Source organism: Parambassis ranga, chromosome 9 (assembly GCF_900634625.1).
Source record: "Parambassis ranga chromosome 9, fParRan2.1, whole genome shotgun sequence".
Lineage (NCBI taxonomy): Eukaryota > Metazoa > Chordata > Actinopteri > Ambassidae > Parambassis > Parambassis ranga.
In genome coordinates, this window is record NC_041030.1 from 23,033,195 (window position 1) to 23,060,308 (window position 27,114).

At 40.8% G+C, this 27,114-nt stretch overlaps 1 protein-coding gene and 1 pseudogene across 3 annotated transcripts; both read left to right on the forward strand.

Moving 5' to 3' along the window:
- The first annotated feature begins 138 nt into the window (after positions 1 to 138).
- Positions 139 to 26,784, forward strand: LOC114440974 (golgin subfamily A member 6-like protein 22; annotated as a pseudogene).
- On the forward strand, positions 9,223 to 22,007 carry LOC114440981 (GTPase IMAP family member 8-like). 3 transcript variants are annotated; one of them, XM_028413680.1, is made up of 6 exons: positions 9,223 to 9,622; positions 9,989 to 10,043; positions 15,695 to 15,742; positions 16,015 to 16,665; positions 16,745 to 16,795; positions 21,530 to 22,007. In XM_028413680.1, the coding sequence occupies exons 2-6, from the start codon at positions 10,025 to 10,027 to the stop codon at positions 21,661 to 21,663; spliced, it is 903 nt and encodes a 300-aa protein (XP_028269481.1). In that variant the 5' UTR covers positions 9,223 to 9,622; positions 9,989 to 10,024; the 3' UTR covers positions 21,664 to 22,007. The 3 variants fall into 3 exon arrangements, with proteins under 3 accessions (XP_028269481.1, XP_028269482.1, XP_028269480.1); XM_028413679.1 differs by having other exon boundaries at positions 9,226 to 9,622; positions 15,689 to 15,742; XM_028413681.1 differs by lacking the exon at positions 9,989 to 10,043 and having other exon boundaries at positions 9,224 to 9,622; positions 15,689 to 15,742.
- Positions 26,785 to 27,114: the final 330 nt, after the last annotated feature.

The following is a 27,114-nucleotide window of genomic DNA, read 5'->3' on the forward strand; positions in this document are numbered from 1 at the left end:
GAGCGAGGACATGCGACTAAACAACTCATCCAAGACTGCAGACAAAGACAGCTCAGAATCAATGTGGATAAAAAGGAGTTAATGCAGAGAATGGAGGACATAGTGACAGACAACAGAGGAGGAAGTCTGACATTAACTGAAGAAGATTCTGTGACAGTGAAGAAAGACTCTGAACCTGCTCTGAACCTGGTTCTGTGTGGGAGCAGAGCAGCAGAGAAGACCTCAGCAGCAGAGGCCATTTTAGGTCGTCTGAGACAAGGAAGGTTTGCTCCTCCAGCCAGCCCCTCAGTGACTGTTGGACATCAGAAAGAGGTGTGTGGACGTCGGGTGTCCCTGCTGCAGCTGCCTGCCTTGTATGGAAAAGCTCAGGAGGCAGTGATGGAGGAATCCTTCAGGTGTGTCTCCCTCTGTGATCCTGAGGGCGTCCATGCCTTCATCCTGGTCCTACCTGTGGCTCCCCTCACTGATGAAGACAAGGCAGAGTTACAGATCATCCAGAAGACATTCAGCTCTCGAGTCAATGACTTCACCATCATCCTGTTCACTGTGGACTCAGATCCTACACATCCAGCTGTGGATGACTTTGTAAAGGGAAACAAGGACATCCAGGAGCTCTGTCAGAGCTGTGGAGGAAGATCTGCTGTTTTAAATCTGAAAGACCAGCAGCAGATCAGACAACTGTTGGACACTGTGGACAGCATGAGACTCAGAGACAAACTCTGCAGCTACACAATGAAAACATTTCTGTTTAGCAAAGTGGATGAACTTCAGCAGCTGAAAACAAAGGCAGGGCTCACTGGTACGTTTGTTTTTGGTTTATTATTGGTCCTCAGAGTGCTGTCCTCTGTCTCCTTTATGATGAGTTTGTGTGTTCCTGTTTCACAGCTGATGCAGAGCAGCAGAGCTCAGAGAGTCTCAGGATCGTGCTGATCGGGAAGACTGGCAACGGGAAGAGTTCTTCAGGAAACACCATTCTGGGAAGGAGAGAGTTTGAAGATTCATTAGGTCAAACATCAGTCACTAAACATTGTCAGAAAACACAGAGTGAGGTGGACGGTCGTCCTGTTGTTGTGGTCGACACTCCTGGTCTGTTTGACACCAGTTTGTCCCATGAAGAGGTTTATGAGGAGATGGTGAAATGTATCAGTCTGCTGGCTCCAGGACCACATGTCTTCCTGCTGGTGTTACAGATCGGAAGACTCACAGCAGAGGAGAAGGAGACAATAAAACTCATCAAGAAATATTTTGGAAAGAATTCAGAGAAGTTCACCATCATTCTTTTAACTGGAGGAGATAAACTGAAGCGTGCTAAGAAGTCTATTGAAGACTACATTAAAGAGGATTGTGATGGTTCCTTTAAGAAGCTGATCAGTGACTGTGGAGGAAGATACCATGTGTTTGATAACTATGATGAAAACAACCAGACACAGGTCAGAGAGCTGATAACAAAGATCGACACCATGCTGAAGGAAAATGGAGGCAGCTGCTTCACCAATGAGATGCTGCAAGAGGCCGAAGCAGCCATAAAGAAAGAAATGCAGAGAATCCTGAAGGAGAAGGAGGAAGAGATGAAGAGAGAGAGGGAGGAGCTGGAAAGAAGACATGAGGAGGAAATGGAGGAACTGAAGAAAAACATGGAGGAACAGAGAGCCAAACTGGAGCAACAGAGAGTGGAAGAACTTAAGAAAATGAAAAATGAAATTAAGAAAGAAAATTCGAAAAGACAGATAGAACATAAAACTAGAGAGGCAGAGAAAAAGAAGAAAGAGGCCGAGGAGGAAAAACACAGACAGGAATTAAAAACTAAGCTTGAACTTCTGGACAAACGGATTCAGTCAGAACAAGAAGAAAAGAAAAGTGTCGACAGAAAGCTGGAAGAGACCAGAGAAGAGATGAAGAAACAACAAGAAGAGTGGGAGAGAGAACGAACAGAGTTCTGGGAGAGACAGAAAGAAGAAGAAGAGCAGAGACGACAGCAGGAGCAAAGAAGAATAGAAGAACTTGAAGAAAAGTACGAACAGGAAAAAGAGGAACATGAAAAGAAAAGAAGAGAAGAGGATGAGATGAGACGAGAACAGGAAGAAAAAGAACGAAAACAACTGGAGGAAAAACTGGAGAATCTGAAGAAGACGTATGAAGAGGAGGCCAGAAAGAAGGCTGAAGAGCATAATGAGTTTAAAGAGAAACACAAAAAACAATTAGCAGATCAGCGGGAAGAGCATGAGAGAGAAATGAATAACTTAGTAAGACGTGTGACATCAAAGAGTGAAAATGTGAAAAAAATTAAGAACTTACTGAAAAAACAAAATGAAGAGATAAAGAAGAATCCAACAGAAAACCTTCAACAGAGACATGAAAGAGAGCTGAGTGACATGTTGCAGGAAATACTGAAACAAGAGATTGATCAAACATCAAGGTGTAGTATTTTATGAAGTGGAACAGACTTCATTGTAAAGTTTGGCCTGCAGCTTTACTGCCTGTTGTGTTCTACAGTTTCACAATCATTGTGAATGATCTGGTTATAAAAGCGATTACAGGTGATAGATTACTTCATGTGACCCCAGCCCTGTATCAGACTCCAGGAGGAGCAGTGATCTCTTGTGTTTATTGTTTATGTATTTAAATGTCTTAAAAGATCTGGTGATAATTATCATAAACATTTACTATTATAAGCCGTGAACTGTCAGACATCCCTCTGACTCGTTCTGTTCATGTCTCCTCATCAGTGAAGTGTTTCAGACATGGTGCTGACCGAGGACAAAGCTTCATGTTGAAACTTTTTCATCACGAACAGAACATTGTGTCTCTAAATGAATCACTAGCTGGTGTTAGGTCATTACACCTGTCAGCTTTAAGCCACACATGGCATCCTACAGACATTCTGTCACTGAGCCTAACTCAGAGTTCATCAGTGTAAGTGGACCCTTCATGTGTATTATTCAGGATTTTCATGTGTTTTCTGACAAATCTGCAGTTTATTATACAGCTAGTACTTATTACTTACTTACTATATTTTTTGTTTTTTTAAATCTCAGAACATAAATAAGAAAATGTTATTATGCCATTTATCTGTCATTCGTTATATATCTGTGTATTTACATCTTAATCAAAATATCAGCATGTGCCTAAATAACAGTTCAATATAATTTGATACTCTGCCACTAAACTCAATATGAACGATTCTTTTCTTTGTTTAATCAATTAAAAAATCGAAGACATGATTCAGAACTCTGTAAATTTCTTTGTCTATCAGTGTAAAAGATAAATAAAGTCTTAAGCCTCATATCGTTCTTTGTGTCTGTTATTTAGCAGCCTGTGCAGGATTGTCTTGCATCCTGTAAAACACGTTGAATCTGTGTCTGCAGCTTCTACAGTGATGCTTTGAGATGTGAGTCCTTCACACAGAGCAGCAGTCACTTTGGTTCATCACATGTCAACATCATGGATGCTGTGATTCACAGATTATACCTGTGATAAACAACCACACAGACCTGTCAGCAGATCTGGAGTCTGCCTCACACGAGCTTCTTCAGCAGCTGTCCTTGGTCAGACTGTAGAAATCCCATTGTAGCCCAGTATAATATTAACTATAGGGTACAGTACATAAAATCTAGTTAGAAAGTTCAATAAAACCTTCATGATGAATGCAGTTCATAATATTAATTGATGGTTAAAATGTGTGCTGTATAAACATGTTAAAAAACTAATAAGCTAGACTTTGTCCAAGAGGTTGTGTCCTCCGTAGGCTCCTCAACCAATGGTTAAAGGGACGGTCTAGCCTTTGCAGCACTTCCTTATTGCGGCATGACATCATAACTTTTGCCCCCCCCAAGCCCGGGAAAAACAAAAGCAGACAAACGACACACCACGGACTACACAACAAACGACACAACAGACTAAAAGGAAACACCAAGCAAATGAGGCAGCAGACGATGGAAATTTAGAATTTAAAAAAAAAATGTATTTGTTGCCGGAGGAAGAGGAGAGACGGCTCTGGCGGCAGCGAAATCGGCGCCGGCTCATTTCTTTCCGGCTTGGAGAGCGCAGTGTGGAGGTAACGTTCACCTGCTGTTTAACCCATATTATTGATCATAATTAATATAACAGCTACTGAGCAGACGCTAGCTATAACCAGTAGACTGACAAATATGGTTACATTTAGTAGTTATTTATGTTTTATTCATTTTTAAGACTTGATACAGGGATAAGTTTGTAATTTTAATGCTTTGAATTGATTAGTTAAATGTGTAAGAACCCTGTAAATAACACTGACTTAAATCACTGCTTTACTTTTGTGTCATTGATCATCAGAAGCCAAAGTAAATAAAGCATTATTGGTCTGAACTGTTAACATTCACTAGAATCAGCTAAAATCCAGTTGCTGTCGTGGAATCCTCTTGTTCTTACCCTCATGTCTCCAGACAGGGCTGATGTACTGCCGAATCAATGAACAGGTTCAAGATTTCTGGCTGAGCAGAGAGCCCCTGGTGGTGCTGCTGGAGCTTCTACACCAGGAAAGAAGACACAGATGGGGTGCCACAATAGAGACCTTGGTTTTCCTCTTCTGGCTGGCGAGTTCCATCCATCATAGAGCGTGCCCTGGAATCTTCTATGATGAAGACGAGGTGGTGATACATCGTCCTCCAAGCGCTGGAGGTGCACCACACCTTTGTGCCTCAGGTATGTCACTACCACTTGTTGTAAGTGGCGAATACCTTTTAAGTAATTATTTAAAATTGAATCACAATTAAGAACTCTTTTTCTTCTTCTTTTCCACAGGTCATCACAGCATGTGCCCGCCTGCACAACATCTGCCTGGGTGCCGGTGACATCATGGCCTCAGAGGATGGAGTGCAGGAGGACATGATGGAGGATGAGGGGGAGACCGGGCTGGAGGCAGCCAGTGGGGCTCCCTGAGGGGATCAGCTGTCTGCTGAGGTGTCTGCCCTGGAGGAGGGTTGACCATGATGACCTTTAGATTTTATATCTATTTCTATTTCAAGCTGTTTTGGAAACAGCTCTGTTGAACTTATTATTATTTGCCTCTTTTTAAACATTTTACTAACATGGCTCCACCCTCCAGGCCCATTCTTTGCAGGATTGTTCTAAACAAGAGAGAAGCATGACAAAAGGTAAACACACAAGACACACACAAAAGTGGCATCAGGGCATAATTTAACGTGATACAAAGATTATATTTGTACTTTGGTCTTTGTACAGGATTTATGTTAATTAATAAAAATTCTGGAAGCTATCCGATTTTATTTACTGTGAAATATACAAAGAGAGTTTTTTCATCTGAGTTTTAGGATACAAGTAAAAGTTGTAGTTGTAGTTTAATTACCTAACCAGGTTTAGGTTGACTTGTGAATTTTATTTTGAAAATCCTTATTTGCATAAAGCATACTTCCTCATTTTATTATTATTTTTTTCATATAAAACACTTTATGTAATTTTCTGAATAAACACCTGTAAAGGGATTCTTTAGCGTTTTAATAAACAGTTGTGATGGTCATTGTTCAAGTTGATTAGAAACCGAGCTCAGGCCCTGTCCCATAGTATTAACCACTTCAGTTTTTTAACTACGTGGGACCTGGGTTACACCATCATGACCACAACAAAGAGGGACAATCTGTTTAGTGATGGGTGATCGAGGCTTTGTTGAAGCCTCCACACCTGATTCAAGAAATGGTTCATTACTCGAGGCTTCAGTGACACAGTGCTCGAGTAGGACATCTAGTGGAGAATGAAGTGAATTGCACTGTGTGTTGTTGGTTGATGGATTCTTTGGGATTTGACTGCCCATGCACGTCTCGTTCGACTACAGGTTTCACTGGTTTCATGCTTCTACAATACATATGTGAAAGAAACAGTTATTAGCATTACACTGATATATTGCAGCATTATACTCATCCTGACACAATGTGCTTGTGTAACGTTTGATGAGTTTTTGAGAGATAAAAGTTTTTGATAAAAGTGTGATCTATATCTTATCTGGATCTCTGTAGGAGCTGATTAATGACACCATAGCTGTGTCCCAATTCAGGGTCTGCATCCTTCGGAGGACGCAGCCTACGCGGTCTCAGGAGGCTGCGTCCTCCGGAGGATCCTCCACCGTTGGTAAATGGGACGGTCTGGCCTTCAAATCACTTCCTGATTGTGGCGCGACGTCATAAATTTTGCCCCGGGAAAAACAAAAGCAGCGACAGCGACACGACACGGACTACACAACAAACGGGACAACAGTGTGGATTTAGAAATTTGGAATATTTTAATATATTTATTTGTTGTTGGAGGAAGAGGAGAGGCGGCTCCAGCGGCAGCAAAACCGGTGACGGCTCATTTTCTTCAGGCTGGGAGAGCGCAGTGGGGAGGTGACGGTAAGCTGCTGTTTAACCATATTATTGATCATAATTAATATACCGGTTACTGAGCAAACGCTAGATATATAACCAGTAGATAGACAAATATGATTAAATGTAATTTATATTTGATTCAATTGTAAGACTTGATACAGGGTCTGTTTGTAATTTTAATACTTTAAATAAATAGCTAAATGTGTAAGAACCCTGCAAATAACCCTGAAACCACCAAGGACTCCTGCTCAGCCAAACATTTATATATATGTTCTTTGTGAATAGTATTTTCTGCTGATCTTTATAAATAATAAACTGTACATTTTCATAATGCCCACTGGTAAATAGTTAGAAATGTTCAAACTGTGTCTTTGTAAATATTGTACATAACACAACACACACACAATAAATGATTTACTGTGTCACTGAGAAGTTGTTCAAAAGTTTACTTCAATTATAAATAGGTAATGAAACACATATGTAACAAGGTTAGAAGAGTTTAAGAACACAGAGACAAGAACGATTTAATACACAATTTAATAAGTAACATTTAAATAACAGAACATAAAATCACTGCTGTCCACCATCCTCCATGAGCTGAGGTCTGTCCGTTCTTTCTCTCTCTCCCCCCCTCTCTCTCTCTCTCTCTCTCCCCCTCTCTCGCTTGGTCCGTCATTTTACTGTTGAAAAAAATAGGCCCGCAAAGCATCTTGGGATATTTAAGGCCACGAAGGATGGTAGCGATGCATCCTCCAAATTCAGGCAAAAGGAGGCCGCATTTGAAGGGCCCTTCGACTTTTGGCGAATTGGGACAGCCTTCGCGCAGCTTTGTGACGTAAGCGGCCTTAAAATGCGAAGGATGCAGACCCTGAATTGGGACACAGCGGCTGTGTCTCATTTCAGGGTCTGCATCCTTCGGAGGACGCAGCCTACGCGGTCTCAGGAGGCCGCGTCCTCCTGAGGATCCTCCGGAGGATCCTCCACCGTTGGTAAATGGGACGGTCTGGCCTTCAAAGCACTTCCTGATTGTGGCGCGACGTCATAAATTTTGCCCCGGGAAAAACAAAAGCAGCGACAGCGACACAACACGGACTAGACAACAAACGGGACAACAGTGTGGATTTAGACATTTGGAATATTTTAATATATTTATTTGTTGTTGGAGGAAGGGGAGAGGCGGCTCCAGCAGCAGCAAAACCGGTGACGGCTCATTTTCTTCAGGCTGGGAGAGCGCAGTGGGGAGGTGACGGTAAGCTGCTGTTTAACCATATTATTGATCATAATTAATATACCAGTTACTGAGCAAACGCTAGATATATAACCAGTAGATAGACAAATATGATTAAATGTAATTTATATTTGATTCAATTGTAAGACTTGATACAGGGTCTGTTTGTAATTTTAATACTTTAAATAAATAGCTAAATGTGTACGAACCCTGCAAATAACCCTGAAACCACTGCTTTAATGTGTCATTAAGCATCAGGTCTGTCACTGCACCAGAGAATTACTGCTGGGTGGAGGAGAGTGGGGCTCCCTGCAGGACCAGCTGTCTGTCCTGGAGGAGGTGTACTGACCATCATCACCTTTGGAGGGTGAGGATACATATTTTATAGCTTTTCATATTTTAAGCTGTTTTGGAAGCCGCTCTGTTGAAGTTATTATTTTTATTTTTGCCCTTTTTAAAAACATCTTTAGTAACATGGCAGCCGCCGATCGTCCGCTCTGCAAACCCTGATGGACGATGTGGTGGACAGAGGAGACAGGCACCCCCCTCCCCCAGATGATGTCCCACTCACAGCCAGAGGACTCCAAGGTCTTCACCGTGGCACCATCCAGTCCAGCAGCACCAAGGACTCCTGCTCAGCCAAACATTTATATATATGTTCTTTGTGAATAGTATTTTCTGCTGATCTTTATAAATAATAAACTGTACATTTTCATAATGCCCACTGGTAAATAGTTAGAAATGTTCAAACTGTGTCTTTGTAAATATTGTACATAACAGAACAATAAATGATTTACTGTGGTCACTGAGAAGTTGTTCAAAAGTTTACTTCAATTATAAATAGGTGATGAAACACATAATGTAACAAGGTGAGAAGAGTTTAAGAACACAGAGACAAGAACGATTTAATATCATCCTTTAATTTAATAAGTAACATTTAAATAACACAGAACATAAAATCACTGCTGTCCACATCCTCTCAATGAGCTGAGGTCTGTCCGCTCTTTCTCTGCTCTCCCTCTCTCCCCCTCTCTCTCTCTCTCTCCCTCCCTCCCTCTCTCTCTCTCTCCCTCCCTCTCCAGCCTCATCTCCTCCGTTATCAATTGTCAGGTTTCTTCTGTTTCTCTCTGCTCCTCCTTCAACAAAATGACAACAGGCAGAATGACCGTTTGATATAATAACGATAATATTGCTCCTCACGTGAACTATACTTTATACTATACTACAGTAAACAACAAGAAACAACATTCAATCAAAGCGTTTAGTTTACAGCGCCTCGTATCAACAGGACGTCATGTTTGTAAATATAAAACTCATTTTTTTAATGCCACTGTCACTACTAGCATTTTAAAACTCTCCAACTACTGCTCTTTACTTACATTTAAATGTGAATTCGGCACTCCTGCCGCTGCCGCTCGCTTGGTCCGTCATCGTACTATTGGACAAAAAGTAGGTCCGCAAAGCATTGTGGGATATTTAAGGCCACGAAGGATGGTAGCGATGCGTCCTCCAAATTCAGGCAAAAGGAGGACGCATTTGGAGGACCCTTCGACTTTTGGCGAATTGGGACAGCCTTCGCGCAGCTTTGTGACGTAAGCGGCCTTAAAATGCGCACTCCGAAGGATGCAGACCCTGAAATGAGACACAGCCTGCTACAGCCTCCATCAAGTTTTTCCAACGCTGTGTGGGCGCCGCCATGTTTGTTATCGTGTAGGCGCAGTGACGTCGACCGTGTTCGGCAAACGCATGCGCAGTGGAGGAAAAACAGCCTTCGGGCCGTATCTCTGCTTAAACTGTGCGATACTCTCACGAGGGCCGATAAAAATATCAAACATGTCAGAAATTCAACCGATCAGCTGATCGCGCGACGTTAATCACCTCTCGTGACCTCCAGTACACTGCCCGATTAAAGACGCACGTGCTGCTGGAACAAAGAGTGTTTAATGCAGGAGTAACTCAGAGCAGCCTGTCTATAACACACTGATCAGATGTATTGACCCGAGAGGACACAGAAGAACAGAGTATTGATCATCATCAGGTGAGTTTGAGGAGGAAGATGAAGGAAAACAAGTCACACACGAAGATTTTATATTATTATATTTGTTAGAGTTTATAAGTTTATAAGTCTGTGGATCAGATTCAGTTCAGTTTAAATGTGGAAACATCTCAAGTGTTTTCACTTCGACACCAACAACACTCGTTTTATTGATACCTGCAGTTCAGCCGCCATCTTAGATTTCTGGGACAGGACGCAGGTTAAACTTCAGAAACACTTACACAGGTCCAGCTGATCAGATCAGATGTAGCATCAGATCAGCTACAGATCATTTCAGAGTTCAGAGGGTTAATCATTGCTGTGTGTGAACAGTACATTAACAGAACATTCACTAACTTCTGCCCTCAGCTGATATTCTCAGTGATCCTCTCAGCAGAGCTCATCATGGCGTCTGCAGGACCAGGTGAGTCCACTCAGACTTTATTATTGTCCTCCCTCTGTCCACATGAAGCTCTCTGATCCTGTTACATCATTAAAGTCACATTGAACCTGAGTGTAAACATAGTCTGAACTCCTCAGTGAGGATGAACTGCAGTGAAGCTGCTTTGATGTGTCATTCAGCCGTCTCCATGTCATGTGACCAAGTCTCCTCAGCCCTGAGCTGTGGCATATAAGGACACAGATAAGACACAGCTCCTTATTGGTTTGTCACTTGGTCACATGATGAAGAATTTTTTTTATGAATCTTTATTTATAACAATGTCACTTACAATTTACACATATGAACATAATATGAACAACAAATAAAATAAACGACAACAACACATAAAGCAAAGAGTCTGCTAAGTTACAGCAATATCAACATTTTCAATAAGTGCAATCCTTTTGAATAATTTCTTATTAGTTAGTTTAAGTTTATTGATGGAGGCTAAATATGTTTTTAAATCTGTTACTTTAAAGTTATGCCAAGAGGGCCCTTTGTTATTCCATTTCATTTTGTGTATAGAATAATTTGCAAGGATTATAATTAGGTTTACAATATAAACTTCACCTTTAGTAAATGTGCAGTTATTAGATATGAGCAAGATTTGCAGTTTTGGAAGTTCAACATCTTTACCCAATATTAGTTTTAGATAATGTTGTAAATTTGACCAAAAGACGTTAACATGAAACATTCCACAGAGACATGCTCCATACTTTCTCCCTCACCCTGACAAAAGGAGCATTGATTGGATATATTTGGGAGAAAACGACATAAATAATCTTTAACTGGGTAAAATCGATGTGTTATTTTAAATAAGCATCCTTTAACTTTATTTGTAATTATGTATTTATAAGATTTATAAGGTAGTAAGAAGATTGAGTTCCACTGTTTTTTACTGACAGATGCCACCTGTTCTTCAAATAGGGTTTGAGATTTGGACAAAACTATTTCTAACATATTTGTTTGTGCATTTCTTATGGACTAGATTTATTCCTTCAATGGTAATGGGGTATTCCCTGAAATTAACATTTTCAATTGACTTCTTGACTTCTTCACCATCTCAAACTCTTTTTGAGGTGCTTGTTACAGAAACTCTTGTGATCACATGGACGCCACTGTCGTCTAATCATTGGTTCACAGTATTTATATTTTCATTATTCCAGTTCTGTAAATATAAAGACCTGCTCTTATATAAGATGCCAGCGTTATTCCATAGCATACAGTTGTGAGGTGAATAATTATGTTTATATAATAAAGACCAGCACTGTAAAACCTGCTGATGAAAGTTAGTTTCACTGGAAGTTTTCCGATCTTAAAGGGACAGCATAGAAGGAAATTTAGACCCCCCCCCCCCCCCCATGTTATTGAAAACGTAATTTGGGAAGATATTCCATAAACTATTTGGGTTTTTGTGAAATCTTTTCATCCAACTTATTTTTAATACTTGATTAAATGTGGTAAAGGTCAAGACATCTAAACCTCCTTCAGCTAATGGATTCGAAAGAATTGTTTTCTTTATTTTATGAAATTTGTTTTTCCATATGAAATTAAATAGAATTCTGTCTAGATCAGAGCAGATATCACTAATTGTGATATTTTGAGTTCCCGATCAAGGACCTGGATTCCCTTAAAGGAGCTTTGTCGGATTAAATAATTTAAAATTTGTCCCACCAGTAAAAAAGTATAAGGTGAGGCTTGTCTCACACCTTCATTAATGTTAAATCTGTGTGATGTACGATAGAAGTTTTACAGCACTATTATTATCCTTATATAGAGTCTTAAAAGCTTTGATAAAAAAATTTCCAAAATTTAGAAAACATTATGTATCAAAAATAAATTTATGACTGTGTCGAAGGCTTTTTGATAATCCAAAAAAAGAATTAGAGGATCTCCAGGGATCAACTCTTTATAAAACTAACCTGATATTATCAGCGATGTGTAACATATCTGTCCAACTGGTTTGACCAGACCATGTTAAAATCTCCTCCTAATATCACCCCTGCTGAAGTGTATTTAATGCCTAGAAAGGTAATAGCATCTTTTAACTCGTTCAGCAGATTTATATTTAGATTATCAGATTATAACCATACACGTTACCCAGCAAAAGTGTATTAGAGTGAAATTCAACAACAACAATAATCCAGTGCCCTTTACTATCAGATGTTACGTCTAAAATTTTACCTTTAAAATTATCTTTTAATATTGCAACTCCTGCAGATTTGTTGGTGCCATGTGCAAACCACAAGTCTTTGCCCCACTGGTTTTTCCAAAATGATACATCTTCTAAATTAGAATGACATTCTTGAAGAAAGATGAGAATAAAAAGAAAGCTTTTCTTTTAATGTTGTCACGCAGACCCCTTGTATTAACAGACAGAACATTTAAATACAACTTGTTTTATGAAGAGAACTCTTAATAAGACGAAAACCAAATATAATGACTCCTGAATCGTCATATCAAAACCAAAACTACACTCAACAAAAATATAAACGCAACACTTTTGTTTTTGCTCCCATGTTTCATGAGATGGACTTGAAGATCTAAACTTCATTCCAGATACACAATATTACCATTCCTCTCAAACATTGTTCACAAATCTGTCTAAATGTGTGATAGTGAGCACTTCTGCTTTGCTGAGATAATCCATCCCACCTCACAGGTGTGCCACATCAAGATGCTGATCTGACATCATGATTAGTGCACAGGTGTACCTCAAACTGCCCACAATAAAAGGCCACCCTGAAATGTGCAGTTTTGTCTCACAGCAAAATGCCACAGATGCCACAAGCATTGAGGGAGCGTGCAATTGGCATGCTGACAGCAGGAATGTCAACCAGATCTGTTGCTCGTGCATTGAATGTTCATTTCTCCACCATAAGCCGTCTCCAAAGGCGTTTCAGAGAATATGGCAGTACATCCAACCGGCCTCACAACCGCAGACCACGAGTAACCACACCAGCCCAGGACCTCCACATCCAGCAGGTTCACCTCCGAGATCGTCTGAGACCAGCCACTCAGACAGCTGCTGAAACAATTGGTTTGCATAACCAAACAATTTCTGCACAAACTGTCAGAAACCGTCTCAGGGAAGCTCAACTGCATGCTCGTCGTCCTCATCGGGGTCTTAACCTGACTCCAGATCGTCGCCGTAACAGACTTGAGTGGGCAAATGCTCACATTCGATGGCGTCTAGCACGTTGGAGAGGTGTTCTCTTCACGGATGAATCTCGGTTTACATTGTTCAGGGCAGATGGCAGACAGCGTGTGTGGCGTCGTGTGGGTGAGCGCTTTGCTGATGTCAATGTTGTGGATCGAGTGGCCCATGGTGGTGGTGGGGTCATGGTATGGGCAGGCATCTGTTATGGACGAAGAACACAGGTGCATTTTAGTGATGGCATTTTGAATGCACAGAGATACCGTGATGAGATCCTGAGGCCCATTGTTGTGCCATACATCCATGAACATCACCTCATGTTTCAGCAAGATAATGCACGGCCCCATGTTGCAAGGATCTGTACACAATTCTTGGAAGCTGAAAATGTCCCAGTTCTTGCATGGCCAGCATACTCACCGGACATGTCACCCATTGAACATGTTTGGGATGTGCTTGACCGGCGTATACGACAGCGTGCACCAGTTCCCACTAATATCCAGCAACTTCGCACAGCCATTGAAGAGGAGTGGACCAACATTCCACAGGCCACAATAGACAATCTGATAAACTCTATGCGAAGAAGATGTGTTGCACTGCATGAGGCAAATGGTGGTCACACCAGATACTGACTGGTTCTGAGTCCCCAGACCGCCAATAAAGCAGAAACAAAATGCACATTTCAGGGTGGCCTTTTATTGTGGGCAGTTTAAGGTACACCTGTGCACTAATCATGATGTCAGATCAGCATCTTGATGTGGCACACCTGTGAGGTGGGATGGATTATCTCAGCAAAGCAGAAGTGCTCACTATCACACATTTAGACAGATTTGTGAACAATGTTTGAGAGGAATGGTAATATTGTGTATCTGGAATGAAGTTTAGATCTTCAAGTCCATCTCATGAAACATGGGAGCAAAAACAAAAGTGTTGCGTTTATATTTTTGTTGAGTGTAGATTAAGAACTTATACTCAGCTTCACGTAGTGAGAACAAAAATGATATAGTGAAAACAGATCACCTTTAAATGACCAATGGTAAACGTTCCTTTCTGTTAGTTAGCAGTCAAGATGTGCGTCGTATTTCTCCACGTAGCCTTTGCGTCCCACGAAGTATGCCTTCTTTCCATCCTTGCAAGCCTTTTCAATGATGGGCCACAGCGCAGCCATGGCATCCTTATCTTCCTTCGTGAGATCTTCTCCAAAGCGCAGCTTGTTGTCACGCAGAAAGGAGTTGTTTTTCGCATTTCTCCAGATCTCATCTCTCAGTGTGCGATAGGCGAAAAGAATGATGATCCCTCTGGCCTTGTTACCGTCACGTCTTCCCGGCCGGTGGACAACGTCAATCCCATCAGCAGCTCTCGGTCCCAGTTCAGGGGCCACCTTTTGGCAGATGCTCGTCACCTTCTCTTTGACATTTTCTTGGTCGTGTTCAGGCAAACCATAAAGACGAAGACACCACCTGCGCTTGTAGCGTTCTGCATCCGCGACCCGCTCTTGTAACATCCCAATCTCGGTCTCAAACTTTTCACATTTTGTCTTCAGCACTTTGTTGTCTTCTTTTATATCATCGACCTCTTTGTGCAAATATCCAATGGATTTTTGTAACTCTTTAATGTCCTCTGAGTTTTGGTTGATGAGAGTTTTACCTCTTCCACTCTGTCGTTTACAGCTTTCAAAATGGATCGCAAGGACGGTTCTGGCTCACCGCTGCAGGATGTTTTCGGAGCCAGGCTGTTAATCGGTGTCTCAGGGAGAGGAGTAAATTCCGGGTCAGTTTCCAGGTCCTCAAAAATGTCAGTGTAGTCATGTTCATTGATCATCGTCTTTGGCGGACATCTAGTTCTGGAACGCTTGGTGTCTTATCTTTTGGCACCGCTCATCTTGGCTTTTGAAAGGTTTAGCTAACTGATGGCTAACTAAAGTTGAAGTCCGGTTGCTGAGTTGTGGAGTGGTTTTTTTTTTTCGGCCGTTTTAGTATTTAAGCTTAAGTTCTTTAATTAACTAAACCAAGGATTTCATTTTGGTTTCATAAATACCGTGGTAAATCAGCTTGGAGTCCTATTTTTCTGGAGACTTCTTAAAAAACGTGTTGACTTTGCGCCATCTTGGCCCGGACCTGTTGAAGAAATATTGATTTGTATCTATAAAAATATTTAAATATAGGAAGCTGTCACATGGTCATGGTCGGTCAGCCACACCGACCGTCTGCTGCTAAACTTCATCTATACATGGATCATATTCATGCATTACACTGTAAAAAACAATATTCTAGAATGATGTAAACATGAATGTCTCCACTCTTACAGTGCTGCTCTCTGGTTATGTCCTCTGTCTTCCTGCATGTATCACATGCATCAATGATAATTCATTTTATCTCAGCAGCTTCTTCCTTGTTCTCTTCATCTTCATCCAGCTGGCCATCAGCAGAGCTGAATTTATTTGAACTGATTGTATTTTGTTTATATTTTATAGTTGCAGATCAACCACTGAAGCGCAGCAGCAGTCTTACTTTCCTGCCTCCTGACAGTGAGTCTGTCAGAATTATGTTGCTTTAAACTGTGTTTAATGAGTGATCCTTCAAACAGAGCAATACTTAGTGTTGCACATTATGATGTTCAGTTTCATGTGTTTAAAGTACAATAACATTATAAACCACAGATGGGCAAGAAATTCTTAACAGTTTATGACAGACATGTTTTAATGTGTGCAGCAGAATCAGTTGACAAAAACACCTGTTATAAAAAATGAGACCACTATGGACTATTAACATAATATAATTACAGTGTTTGTCTCCACAGTGTCTGAGCTGAGGGTGGTTCTGCTGGGCAGCAGCTGGTCTGAGAGGAGCTCAGTGGGGAACTTCTTACTGGGAAAGAACAAGTTTTACACAGAGGAGGAACCAGACAGCTGTGTGAGAGTCAGAGGACAGATGAAGGACAAAGACTTGGTTCTTATCAACACTCCAGATCTGCTGCATCCAAACCTGTCTGCAGACAGACTGACAGAGTTCATGGAGAACTGTGTGAGGCTCTCTGCTCCTGGACCTCATGTGTTCCTGCTGGTCCTACAGCCTGAAGACTTCACTGAGGGACACAAAGAGAGGCTCTGCAGAGTGCTGACACGATTCAGTGATCAATCATTCAATCACTCTCTGATACTGATATCAGAGCCCACAGAGGAGAGCTCAGCTCTGATAGAAGAGTTCCTGAAGAGTCCTGCATTAAAAGACCTGATCAGAAAATGTAGATACAGATATCTGAGGAGGAGGGGCACTGAACATGAAGAGCTGCTGACACGTTTGGGTCAAATAGTGAAGGAGAACAATGGAGAACATCTGAGCTGTGAAATATTCCACAATGCAGCTGAGACCTTCACAGCTCCTTTCCCAGATGATCAGAGTCCAAAACAGAATAAAGCACAGACAATCATGAAGACTATTAAAGCTGCTGGTAAGTGCTGTATCACCAGGAGATTAAACTTGTTTATATGTTATATATATATGTTATTATTTATGTTGTGTTTTAACAGGCATCAGAGCATTTAAAAGAATGAGCACACCAGAGTCGTCTTCATCTCACAGTAAGTCAGTTAAGCATGGAACTAATCATGTGTCTGTAGGTTAATGTTTGGATGCTGTTTTCTCTCAGAGTTACCAAAGTGGTTGTTTCCATCTGTTATAGCTTTCAATGTTGCTACTTGCTTCTCACTCAAAGATGAATTAACATTTATCAGTGTATTACAGTATAGCAGATTTGAATGTGCTTTGGTGTTATAGACCCGGATGTGAACTCATCATAAATAGGGGAAGTGCAGGAGGTGAGAGTGACAAAATTAGATTTCCCAGGGTCTGGACCTGGAGGTGGTGAAGAAGGCTGGAGAACATGAGAGATTAGGGCTTGGGCAAGATGTGGTGCTACCGTGGGTGGAGGAGGGTTGACAGAACGGATCTGTAATGACAGCTGACAACAGAGGGGGTAAAGGTTTTAAATTTACCACTAAGCTGTTATGAGACGTGCAGAAATCGGACCCAAATGCAGGGGTAAGTTAACCCTCATGGACTGTTCGGGACATTTTTGTCCTCTGAGAGAAATTTTTCTGTTTATTTTGGCCATAACTTTGTCAATATGTCAACAAATTGAATCATTTTTGCTCAACAAGCTTATTATTATTATTATTATTTTTTTGAAAATATGATTTTAAAATTTTTCATAGGTCAACGGTACACTGTGGGCAAATTTTACCCCCTTATGTGTTGTTCGGGACAAAAACGTCCCCTAACTTTAACGGTTTTAAAAATATATCAGATAAATATTTTTTTGAATTTTTTTTGCATAGACCTTTTAATTAACTTCAGTTCTAATCAACAGTAGTGAAAAAATAATTTTCCCCCATGATTTTAACCCTTTAATCACCAATTTTATAAGGGGTGGTGCTGAAAATTGGAAAAAACACACAAAATGGCTCATTTTTAATAGAAAAGGTGAATGTGGACTGGATTCTTTTTAACCTTTATTACAGTCTTGGTCATGTCAAACATCAGTAAAAAAAATGACTTTATTGCATTATTAGTTTTTGCACAGCACTGGATTTTCTTTTTTTCTCCCATTTTGTCCCATAGACTTCCATTATAAACACACTTTTTTTGACTGCACAGCCATGGCACTACATAATCATGCATTCTTGATTGTTGGTGGTTTACCCTGTTGGTAGGAGGTAAAATATGTGATTTTTACAGTTAACAACTTAATGACCATATTAATTTAACCCTTTACCTGCAGGCCTGTGCTCATGTAGTGTAGTTTCTGGCTTGTACATGGAGTTATAGGGAGTATTTTAGCACATAATTGTGTGTCTACACACTGTGTGTGTATGTTAGAGAGGAAGAGAGCCATTTGCACACTGACCTTGTTGTGTGTAGTACTGTACTGTATGTGTTTGTGTTTGTAATTTTACTATGTTAAGAGCCTTGTGCAGTGTTTATGTTAGAAGTTACGCACGGTAATGAAAACACGTCCGGAAAACTGAAAACCTGCCGGTCACGTTTTCCGCTGCCAAGTTTTTCTAATAGAACCAATTAAAGTTATAAATGTGGGCTCAGACAGCGGCACCAAACTGTTGGCTTGTGTCTACACCGTTCAGAAACTAAATACTATCTCAGCTCTGGCTCGTCCTCTAAAGCGCAGCAGTGTTCTTTTGTGGCCCATGAGCCGATATTTTGTGGCCCCCCACTTGACATCAAAGTTTAGTGTTTACACACACTTATTTGCTGAGGCTTGTCCTGTTTATTATTAATTGCCCCGTCAGTATTACTCTGATATTTAGTTTGATTTTTTTTTTTGAGGAGTGGCAGCCTCTGCTCGGTGTGTCGTTTCTGTCTCTGTATGCTCGCGCATTTCTCCGCTGCAGGGGAGTGCACGCCTGACTCCTGACATGTGTCTGTGTGAGGAGCCAGTGAACAACTTATTTTCATGTTAAAGCAGCTGGACATATTTTTTTTAATTTCTATTCACAATAGATTTGTTATTCTAGCCTACATAAATGTCATTGTCTGTACTGTATCTCCAAAGGTACAGCAAATCACTCATTAAGGAATATGACATGCAGTTTATTTAGTAAACAATGTTTAGCTTTTAGTCTTAGTGAAACAGGGAAATTCAGGCCCAGCCGCTTATCAATTAATGGTTAATCGATGGATAAGGTCATTCAACTAACGAGTATTAAATTAATCAATAATTTGCATCCCTATTCTGACCTGTTATTAATAAAGATTCAGATGATTGGACCAGTTGTACTTTTTTGGAATATTTGAAACCCTTTTTTTTTTATGCGGCCCAGCCTCACCCAGACTCTACCCCCAGCGCCCCCCCCCGGGTAAGTTGAGTTTGAGACCCCTGTTCTAAGGGACCCGGTCACAGGTGTGACTACGGCTCGCTCTCTCTCTCTCTCTTGCTGTCATGTTCATAAACTTTATCAAACGTCTCTTTATCAAAGTAAAATACATTATACTACTGAAGTAAAACTGAAGTTTCAACCACACAAGGCATCAAATAAAATATGTTTAATATTTGATCCTTATCTTCTATATAAGCAGATTGCATTTTTTTATTGACGGTATTAAAAATGATACAGTCGCTACCTGTGTGCCCCGCCGGTATACCTTAACCCTTTAAACCCTGGCCATATTAAAAGAAAAAATCACCTAAAAAGACATTCCCGAAGAAAATGAAGAAATGCACCACAATAATAATGTGCATATGCATGTTCTTGGTGTCTAGGGACATCTAGGGACCTCAGAGAATGCATTTCCAGTGTTTAAAATATTGTGTCTATTAGTATGCCTGAGTAAATTAGAAAAAACTACAGGAGAAATGTAACAATTTTATCCTCGCCTAAGTTTTTTTCCTATTTGACAGAGGAAAACACTATGCCAACAATGATTCTATGTACACAGATGCCATTGATCACATTCAGCTATTCCTTGGCTACAAATATACCAAATTTGATAGAATTTGAACAAAGAGCAAAGCCTTCACAAAGGTTTTAGTAAGGATATCACCAGGCGGACACTCAGTTTGGCACAATTTGGCACCACATTGCCAAATAGGTTACTATAGCTATAGCTAGCTTACTCATTTCCAGTGGAAACTGGCTGGAAAATACAATTTATATCCATTTCACTAGTCTATTGCCATCTACTGGAGCTTTTGGGTATGAATTTACCTTGCACTTCATCAACTTCTACCATTATGCACAGTGTAAAATCAATAGAAAAAACATCAAAATGTATGATTTTGTCTCCAAATAGAGTAGTTTTTATTATAATAACTAATAACTAATGTACATTAATGAAAGTCCAACCAAATATTAGGTAAAGAAAATAAAAAATAAAAATAATAAAAAAAATAAGGAGAGGTGATGCCTCAGTGTTGAGCCCAGATGGGCCTGGAACCTCACTTTCCTCTTCTCTTCCCTCTTGTTGGCTGTGAAAATAATAACAATTATTATTATCTGTAATTGCATACATATTGAAATACACATTATGTAAATAATATGTAAAGACAGTATTGAATAGGATTGAATCATCCTTCTTCATCTCTGTTCAGCTGTTCCCTTAGGGGTTGCCACAGTCAATCATCACCACTATCCTCTGCATCCTCCTCTCTCACCCCAACTACCACCCTGCTGTCTACTATATTGTGTACACGTATATATATAATAAATCATTTTATCGATCAACACGGATATTAGCAACAAATAGTTTACACTTCAAAATAAATGTACAAAACTTACTCAACTTACTCAAACTGGGTCTATCTTTTCCAACGTTCAACGTTGCTGGCAACAGGGTCGAACGAATCCGGAAATTCCTGCCGTTGAAATTCTGCTCCATGCCCCTCTGCTCCATGCCCCTCTCGTCACGGTATCATGAAGAGATACGCTAGCTAACAACCTAAAAAAACCCTCTGACACACCTAAAAAAAACCCTCTGACACTGAAACTCACTGAAATTCACCGAAAAGCAACTAAAGCGACTACACTAAAGCAACTACAACCTCCACAAACACATACGCGTACCTAGTGTTAGCTAGCGTTAGTGTTGTTGCGTCTAGTCTTTACGCAGGGATTTTACGTCAGCTGGGTATTGTAGTCCATTAGATTTTTTTGTACCATTCGATTGAGTAGCTTGTCCTCTTTCATTGGACTACAAACATGGCCGCAACCGTGGCAGAATTTGATCAGAATTTGAAGTAATAGCGCCTGTACGTTTTCGGCCCTTCGGCGGGCCCATCGGGTTAAACAGGTTAATACCGCCCAACCCTAGTGGGGAGCAACTTCAACTCCTGGCATTCAGTATTCTTCTTTCGCCATGTGTAGCCTCTATGGTTGTGTTCTTATAACTCAATCTTCATTGCATCCATCCAGAGTACTTTACTCCACAATGACTCTGGTGTCTCCACATATTTGTTGGCATATCTTAGATGACCCTGTTTGTACAGAGAATGAAGAAAAGCTTCTTACACATTACCCTACCATAAAGCTGGTCCTTGTGCAACCTTCATCTCACTTTAGAGTGATGCACCATAACACCATCAGCACTAAGATCTTCCTGGAGTTTTTTGGTGGTGATTTGAGGGTTTCTGCTATTTTTCTGGTTTGCCACATCTTTTCTATTTTATAGTGCTTTGGAATACTTTTCAGTGTTTTTACCAGATTGTGAGTAATGCATGTCTTTATGCAGCAATGTCCATACAGGTTATGATCTCTGAAATCATCTAGATTGGATCTTTCATCCGTCTCTCTGCTGTGTTACAGTGTCTGCACTCAGGATCGTGCTGTTCGGGAAAAGTGAGGACAAAAAGACTAAACTTGGTAACTTCATCATTGGACACGACAGTTTTCAGGGTCACAAAGAGTCGTCACGGTGTTTGTCCTTCTGGATGCCATAATGGGGATAATTTATTTTGTGTATTTTTTCCTTAATTTGGTTTATAAATTTGAATAAGTATTTTCCTAAGTTAGATGCTAATTGGCGTTATGTTAAATTACCAGTGGGCGGCCGCTCCATCTGTCCGTTGGGTGGAGCCAAATTTATTTAGGTAAAGCACACAGCTGCACTTGGATTAGATGGTTTTGGAAGGCTGTGTGGTCGTCACACCAAAAAGTTTTTGACCGTGTTTTGTAACCATTTATTTTGACCGTGTGTTTCAAGCACATAATCTTTTGTTATAAAGATTTAAGAAATGGACTTCCATGTAAGTGAACAAAGACTGAATTAAACTAATGAACGAAGCCGAGCTGCCTGTTGGATTCTCTCAATGAGCAACAAGTATGGACACGCGTCAGACAAAGCCTGTCACACACAGCCTAGGTGGCTTTGTTATTTCTGTTTAGAACATTGCCGCTACAGTCCTCTGGTGTAGAGTGGAGAGGACAACCTGTAACAGTGGTGAAAACTGCAGACATGTTCAGTCTGTCTGAGGAGATCATGAAAAAAGAAGTGAAGACCTGTGTAAGTCTCTGTCCTCCTGGACCAAATGTCCTGCTGCTGTTAGTGAAACCTTCAGAGTTCACTGAAAAGGACAGTGAAACCCTGAAGTTCATCCTGAGTCTGTTTGGTCCACATGTCTTCAACCACTGCATGGTCATCCTGACACATGAGGAGAAACTCAACAAGGCTCTGAGACAACTCATCCAAGACTGCAGACAAAGACAGCTCAGAATCAATGTGGATAAAAACGATCATGGAGGACATAGTGACAGACAACAGAGGAGGAAGTCTGACATTAACTGAAGAAGATCCTGTGACAGTGAAGAAAGACTCCAAACCTGCTCTGAACCTGGTTCTGTGTGGGAGCAGAGCAGCAGAGAAGACCTCAGCAGCAGAGGCCATTTTAGGTCAGACAGAGCTTCATTCAGTCTGCAGCTCCTCAGAGACTGTTAGACATCAGACAGAGGTGTGTGGACGTCGGGTGTCCCTGCTGCAGCTGCCTGCCTTGCATGGAAAAGCTCAGGAGGCAGTGATGGAGGAATCCTTCAAGTGTGTCTCCCTCTGTGATCCTGAGGGCGTCCATGCCTTCATCCTGGTCCTGCCTGTGGCTCCCCTCACTGATGAAGACAAGGCAGAGTTACAGATCATCCAGAAGACATTCAGCTCTCGAGTCAATGACTTCACCATCATCCTGTTCACTGTGGACTCAGATCCTACACATCCAGCTGTGGTTAACTTTGTAGAAAAAGATGAAGACATTCAGAGGTTACGTCAGAGTTTTGGAGGAAGATCTGCTGTTTTAAATCTGAAAGACCAGCAGCAGATCAGACAGCTGTTGGACACTGTGGACAGCATGAGACTCAGAGACAAACTCAGCAGCTACACAATGAAAACATTTCTGTTTAGCAAAGTGGATGAAACTTGTAAAGTTCAGGCTGAACTTCAGCAGCTGAAAACAAAGGCAGGGCTCACTGGTACGTTTGTTTTTGGTTTATTATTGGTCCTCAGAGTGCTGTCCTCTGTCTCCTTTATGATGAGTTTGTGTGTTCCTGTTTCACAGCTGATGCAGAGCAGCAGAGCTCAGAGAGTCTCAGGATCGTGCTGATTGGGAAGAGTGGTGTTGGAAGGAGTTCTTCAGGAAACACCATTCTGGGAGGGAGAGAGTTTAAAGCTGAATCCAGTCAAAGATCAGTCACTAAACATTGTCAGAAAGCACGGAGTGAGGTGGACGGTCGTCCTGTTGTCGTGGTCGACACTCCTGGTCTGTTTGACACCACTTTGTCCCATGAAGAGGTTAATGAGGAGATGGTGAAATGTATCAGTCTGCTGGCTCCAGGACCACATGTCTTCCTGCTGGTGCTACAGATCGGAAGATTCACAGCAGAGGACAAGGAGACATTAAAACATATCAAGGAAGGATTTGGAAAGAATTCAGAGAAGTTCACCATCATTCTGTTCACTGGAGGAGATGAACTGGAAAACGAGATGTCCATTGAAAGTTATATTGAACAGCAATGTGATGATTCCTTTAAGAAGCTGATCAGTGACTGTGGAGGAAGATACCATGTGTTCAATAACAAAGATAAAAACAACCAGACACAGGTCAGAGAGCTGATAACAAAGATCGACACCATGCTGAAGGAAAATGGAGGCAGCTGCTTCACCAATGAGATGCTGCAAGAGGCCGAAGCAGCCATAAAGAAAGAAATGCAGAGAATCCTGGAGGAGAAGGAGGAAGAGATGAAGAGAGAGAGGGAGGAGCTAGAAAGAAAACACGAGGAGCAAATGAAAGAAATGAAAGAAAGAGTGGAAAGAGAGAAAGAAGACATGGAAAAGGAGAGAAGACTGAGAGAAAAACAACTGGAGGAAATGGAAGAAAAGATCAACAAAGAACATAAGCAGAGAAAGAAAGAGCAGAAGGAGAGAGAAGAAGAAGACAAGAGGAAGAGACGACAGGAAGAAACTCAAAGAGAAGAGTGGAGACGAAAAACTTGAAGATTTAGAGAAAAGGATAAAATCAGAATCCAAAGAAAAAGAAACAATTGATAAGAAGTTGGTGGAGAGCAGAGAGGAGATGAGAAAGCAGCGAGAGGCCTGGGAGAAGTTAAGAAAGGAGTGGTGGGAGAAACGACACCATGAAGCACAACAGAGCCGAGAGGTAGATGGAAGAAAACTGAAGAAACTCCAAGAAGATTTTGACCAAGAAAAAGAAAAGAACGAAAAGAAAAGAAAAGAAGATCAACTAAGAAGAGAGGAAGAAGAAAGAGAAAGAGCAGAGTTAGAGCAAAAGTATAAGAGAACAATGGAGGACATGAAGACAAAATATGAAGTGGAGGCCAGAAAACAAGCTGAAGAGTTCAACGAGTTCAAAGACAAAACAGAGGAAGACTTTGCAGCTCTGCTAGAAAAACACATGAGGGAAGTGGAGGACCTGCAGCAACAGCATGAAGAAAATATGCAGCAGAAGCAGGGAGAATATGAAAGATTAAAAATGTCAGAAAAAAGTCTGAAGCAACAAATGGATGAACTGCAGGACCAACATAAAGCAGAGATGTCAGAGTTAGTTCTAGAACTGCTGAGTCAAAAGAAAAAAAACAGGAAAAAAATAAAGAAAATGGAGGAATCACACAGAAAACAGGTGGAGCGAGTTAAAAATGACATTTTAGCAGAAAACAAGAGAGAAGAGAGAAAAAGTATGGCTGCATTAAAGAAGAAACAAGAAGAAGAAATTGAAGAGTTGCTGAGGAAAATAAAGACACGAAACAAAGACGACCAAAGAGCAGAAAAGAGGAAGCTGTCCCTGAAACAAGAGCAAGAAATGAATGAGTTAAAAACACAACTGTTGGCTCAAGTTCATCAAAAACAGAAGGAACAAGTGTCCACATTACAGAAAGAACAAGAGCAGGAACTGAACGAATTCAAACAAACACTTCTGGATGAAAACAAAAGAAACGAGAAAAACCAAGTGGATGAACTGCAGAGGAGACATGAACGAGAAATGAATGAGCTGAGACAGAAAGCTGGGACCCAAGAAGGAGACAGTGAAGAGGAGGAGCTGGAGGAACTGCAGAGGAGACATGAAGAAGAAATGAAAGAGCTGAAAGTGAAGCTTCTGTCTCTGGATGAAACAAAGTCCTGCTGCATTGCATGAGTGAAGGCCTGTACATCTGAACAGAAAAAGGACCGGGCTGCCTGGTTGTGCCTGTCCCTGTGTGACTGTCCCTGTCTGGCTGTGACTGTCCCTGTGTCCACTGCTTCTCAGCATCAGCCTCCGTGTCCACAGAAAAGGACTTATTGATGGAACTGAAAGATAAACAGATAAACTGAGTCTTCTGGAGAAAAGAAAGCAGGATGGATTTTATTAAAGCAGCACTGTGAGGAGCTCCGTGTTGGTGAGTGCACGTATTCTATTTTTATTTTATCTCTTAAAATCACCTTTTCTGTTGGACTCTGACAGGCTCCCTGATCCTTCCACTCTTCATCGTTAATGCTCAGGAAATCAAGTGTTGCTCAGCTAGCTTCTATTGAGATGATCCTATGTTTAAATGTGATTCTGTATGTCAGGGGTATTCAATTTCAAGATGAAGAGGTCCAGTTAGAGAAAATTTCTCCTTTGCAAGGAGATGTTTATATATATAGCCTATATATATGGTTGGATGGATGCATTGAACCAAAACAGCAGTACAATACAGTACAATTTAAAAACTTTGACAATTTTTTTGTCACATAATATAGAGCTGTCGAATGTTCTTTCATTAATTACATACATACATAAGGGTTGCATTTTAAAATAAGGGGAAAGGAGGGGGTGTATGTTTGTTATAAATGAATATTGAATATAATGTTCACCATAATGTTTATTTCCATGTATGTTCATCGCAATGCTGGAACTACTATCACTTCAGACAAAGTTTTTCTTTAATTTACTCTCTTTCACTTACTTACTTCACTAACAATACTCTGCTACATATCCACCTCTAGATAACATAACTGATGACAGCTAAAATTTTCAAATCTCATTTCCATTCAGTATGCTTGAAAATAATCTGTAATCCTCTGTTTGGGTCCTCTCCTCCTCATCCTCCTCCATTTAATGCTGGTTATTGAGCCCTGTACCAACTTCTGAATGCACTGATGTTCCAGGTCACAGAACCTGTGCATGCAACTTTCTTTGCATGCACAGGTTCAGCAGAACAAAGTGGTGAGTGTGTGAGAGGGAGAGGGGATTTAACTGTTTGATGTGTTGAATATCAGCGTGACGGAAGCAACCAGACTGCAACCTGCATCTCCGAAAAATTACAATACTATAAGACTATTTAATCGTTTTCCGAACGCATATCTATTTATAGAAGCTGCCGGAATGCCGTACTGGCCCGTACTGGCCCACTTTAACCCCGGTGTATCGCTGTCTTTCTTTTCTTTTCTCTCGTCTTTCACGTGTGTAACCTGTCTGCAACTTGTATTGTATCGCAAGCCATTCATATCACATTTCCGCCATAATTCTAATTTCTAATATTCTAATGATCTCCGCCCCATAACTTGCAAAACGTGGTGTGTGTCCTTCAGCATAGTGTGTCAAATAACATGGAAATCATTCCAATCTGATTTAAAAAGTCAGTAAACATACGTTCTTTTCTCTGTGATTTAAGTGTGTGAGACAAGAAGAAGAAGTAAGAAGAAAGGTGAACAGATGCTATTGTAAACAAAATTCAGTTTATTTCTTTCATGAAACATGATGTCTGTGCATTATCCAGGCTTATATATACAGTCTTCTATGATCCAGACCGAAGCGATCCTTTTTGGCACAGGAGATCGGTGATGGATTAGTGTGGTCTGACCTTCTTCTCTGCTGATAGGCTGATAAAGAGTAAACTGCAGTGGCTGAGCAAGTTATGGGGCGGAGATCATT

Bases quoted from the DNA above. Each gene is read 5' to 3' on its own strand.
- LOC114440981 (XM_028413679.1), top strand. The intron at 15,743-16,014 runs GTGAGTCTGTCA...TTGTCTCCACAG, and splicing joins TACTTTCCTGCCTCCTGACA to TGTCTGAGCTGAGGGTGGTT. The intron at 16,666-16,744 runs GTAAGTGCTGTA...GTGTTTTAACAG, and splicing joins GAAGACTATTAAAGCTGCTG to GCATCAGAGCATTTAAAAGA.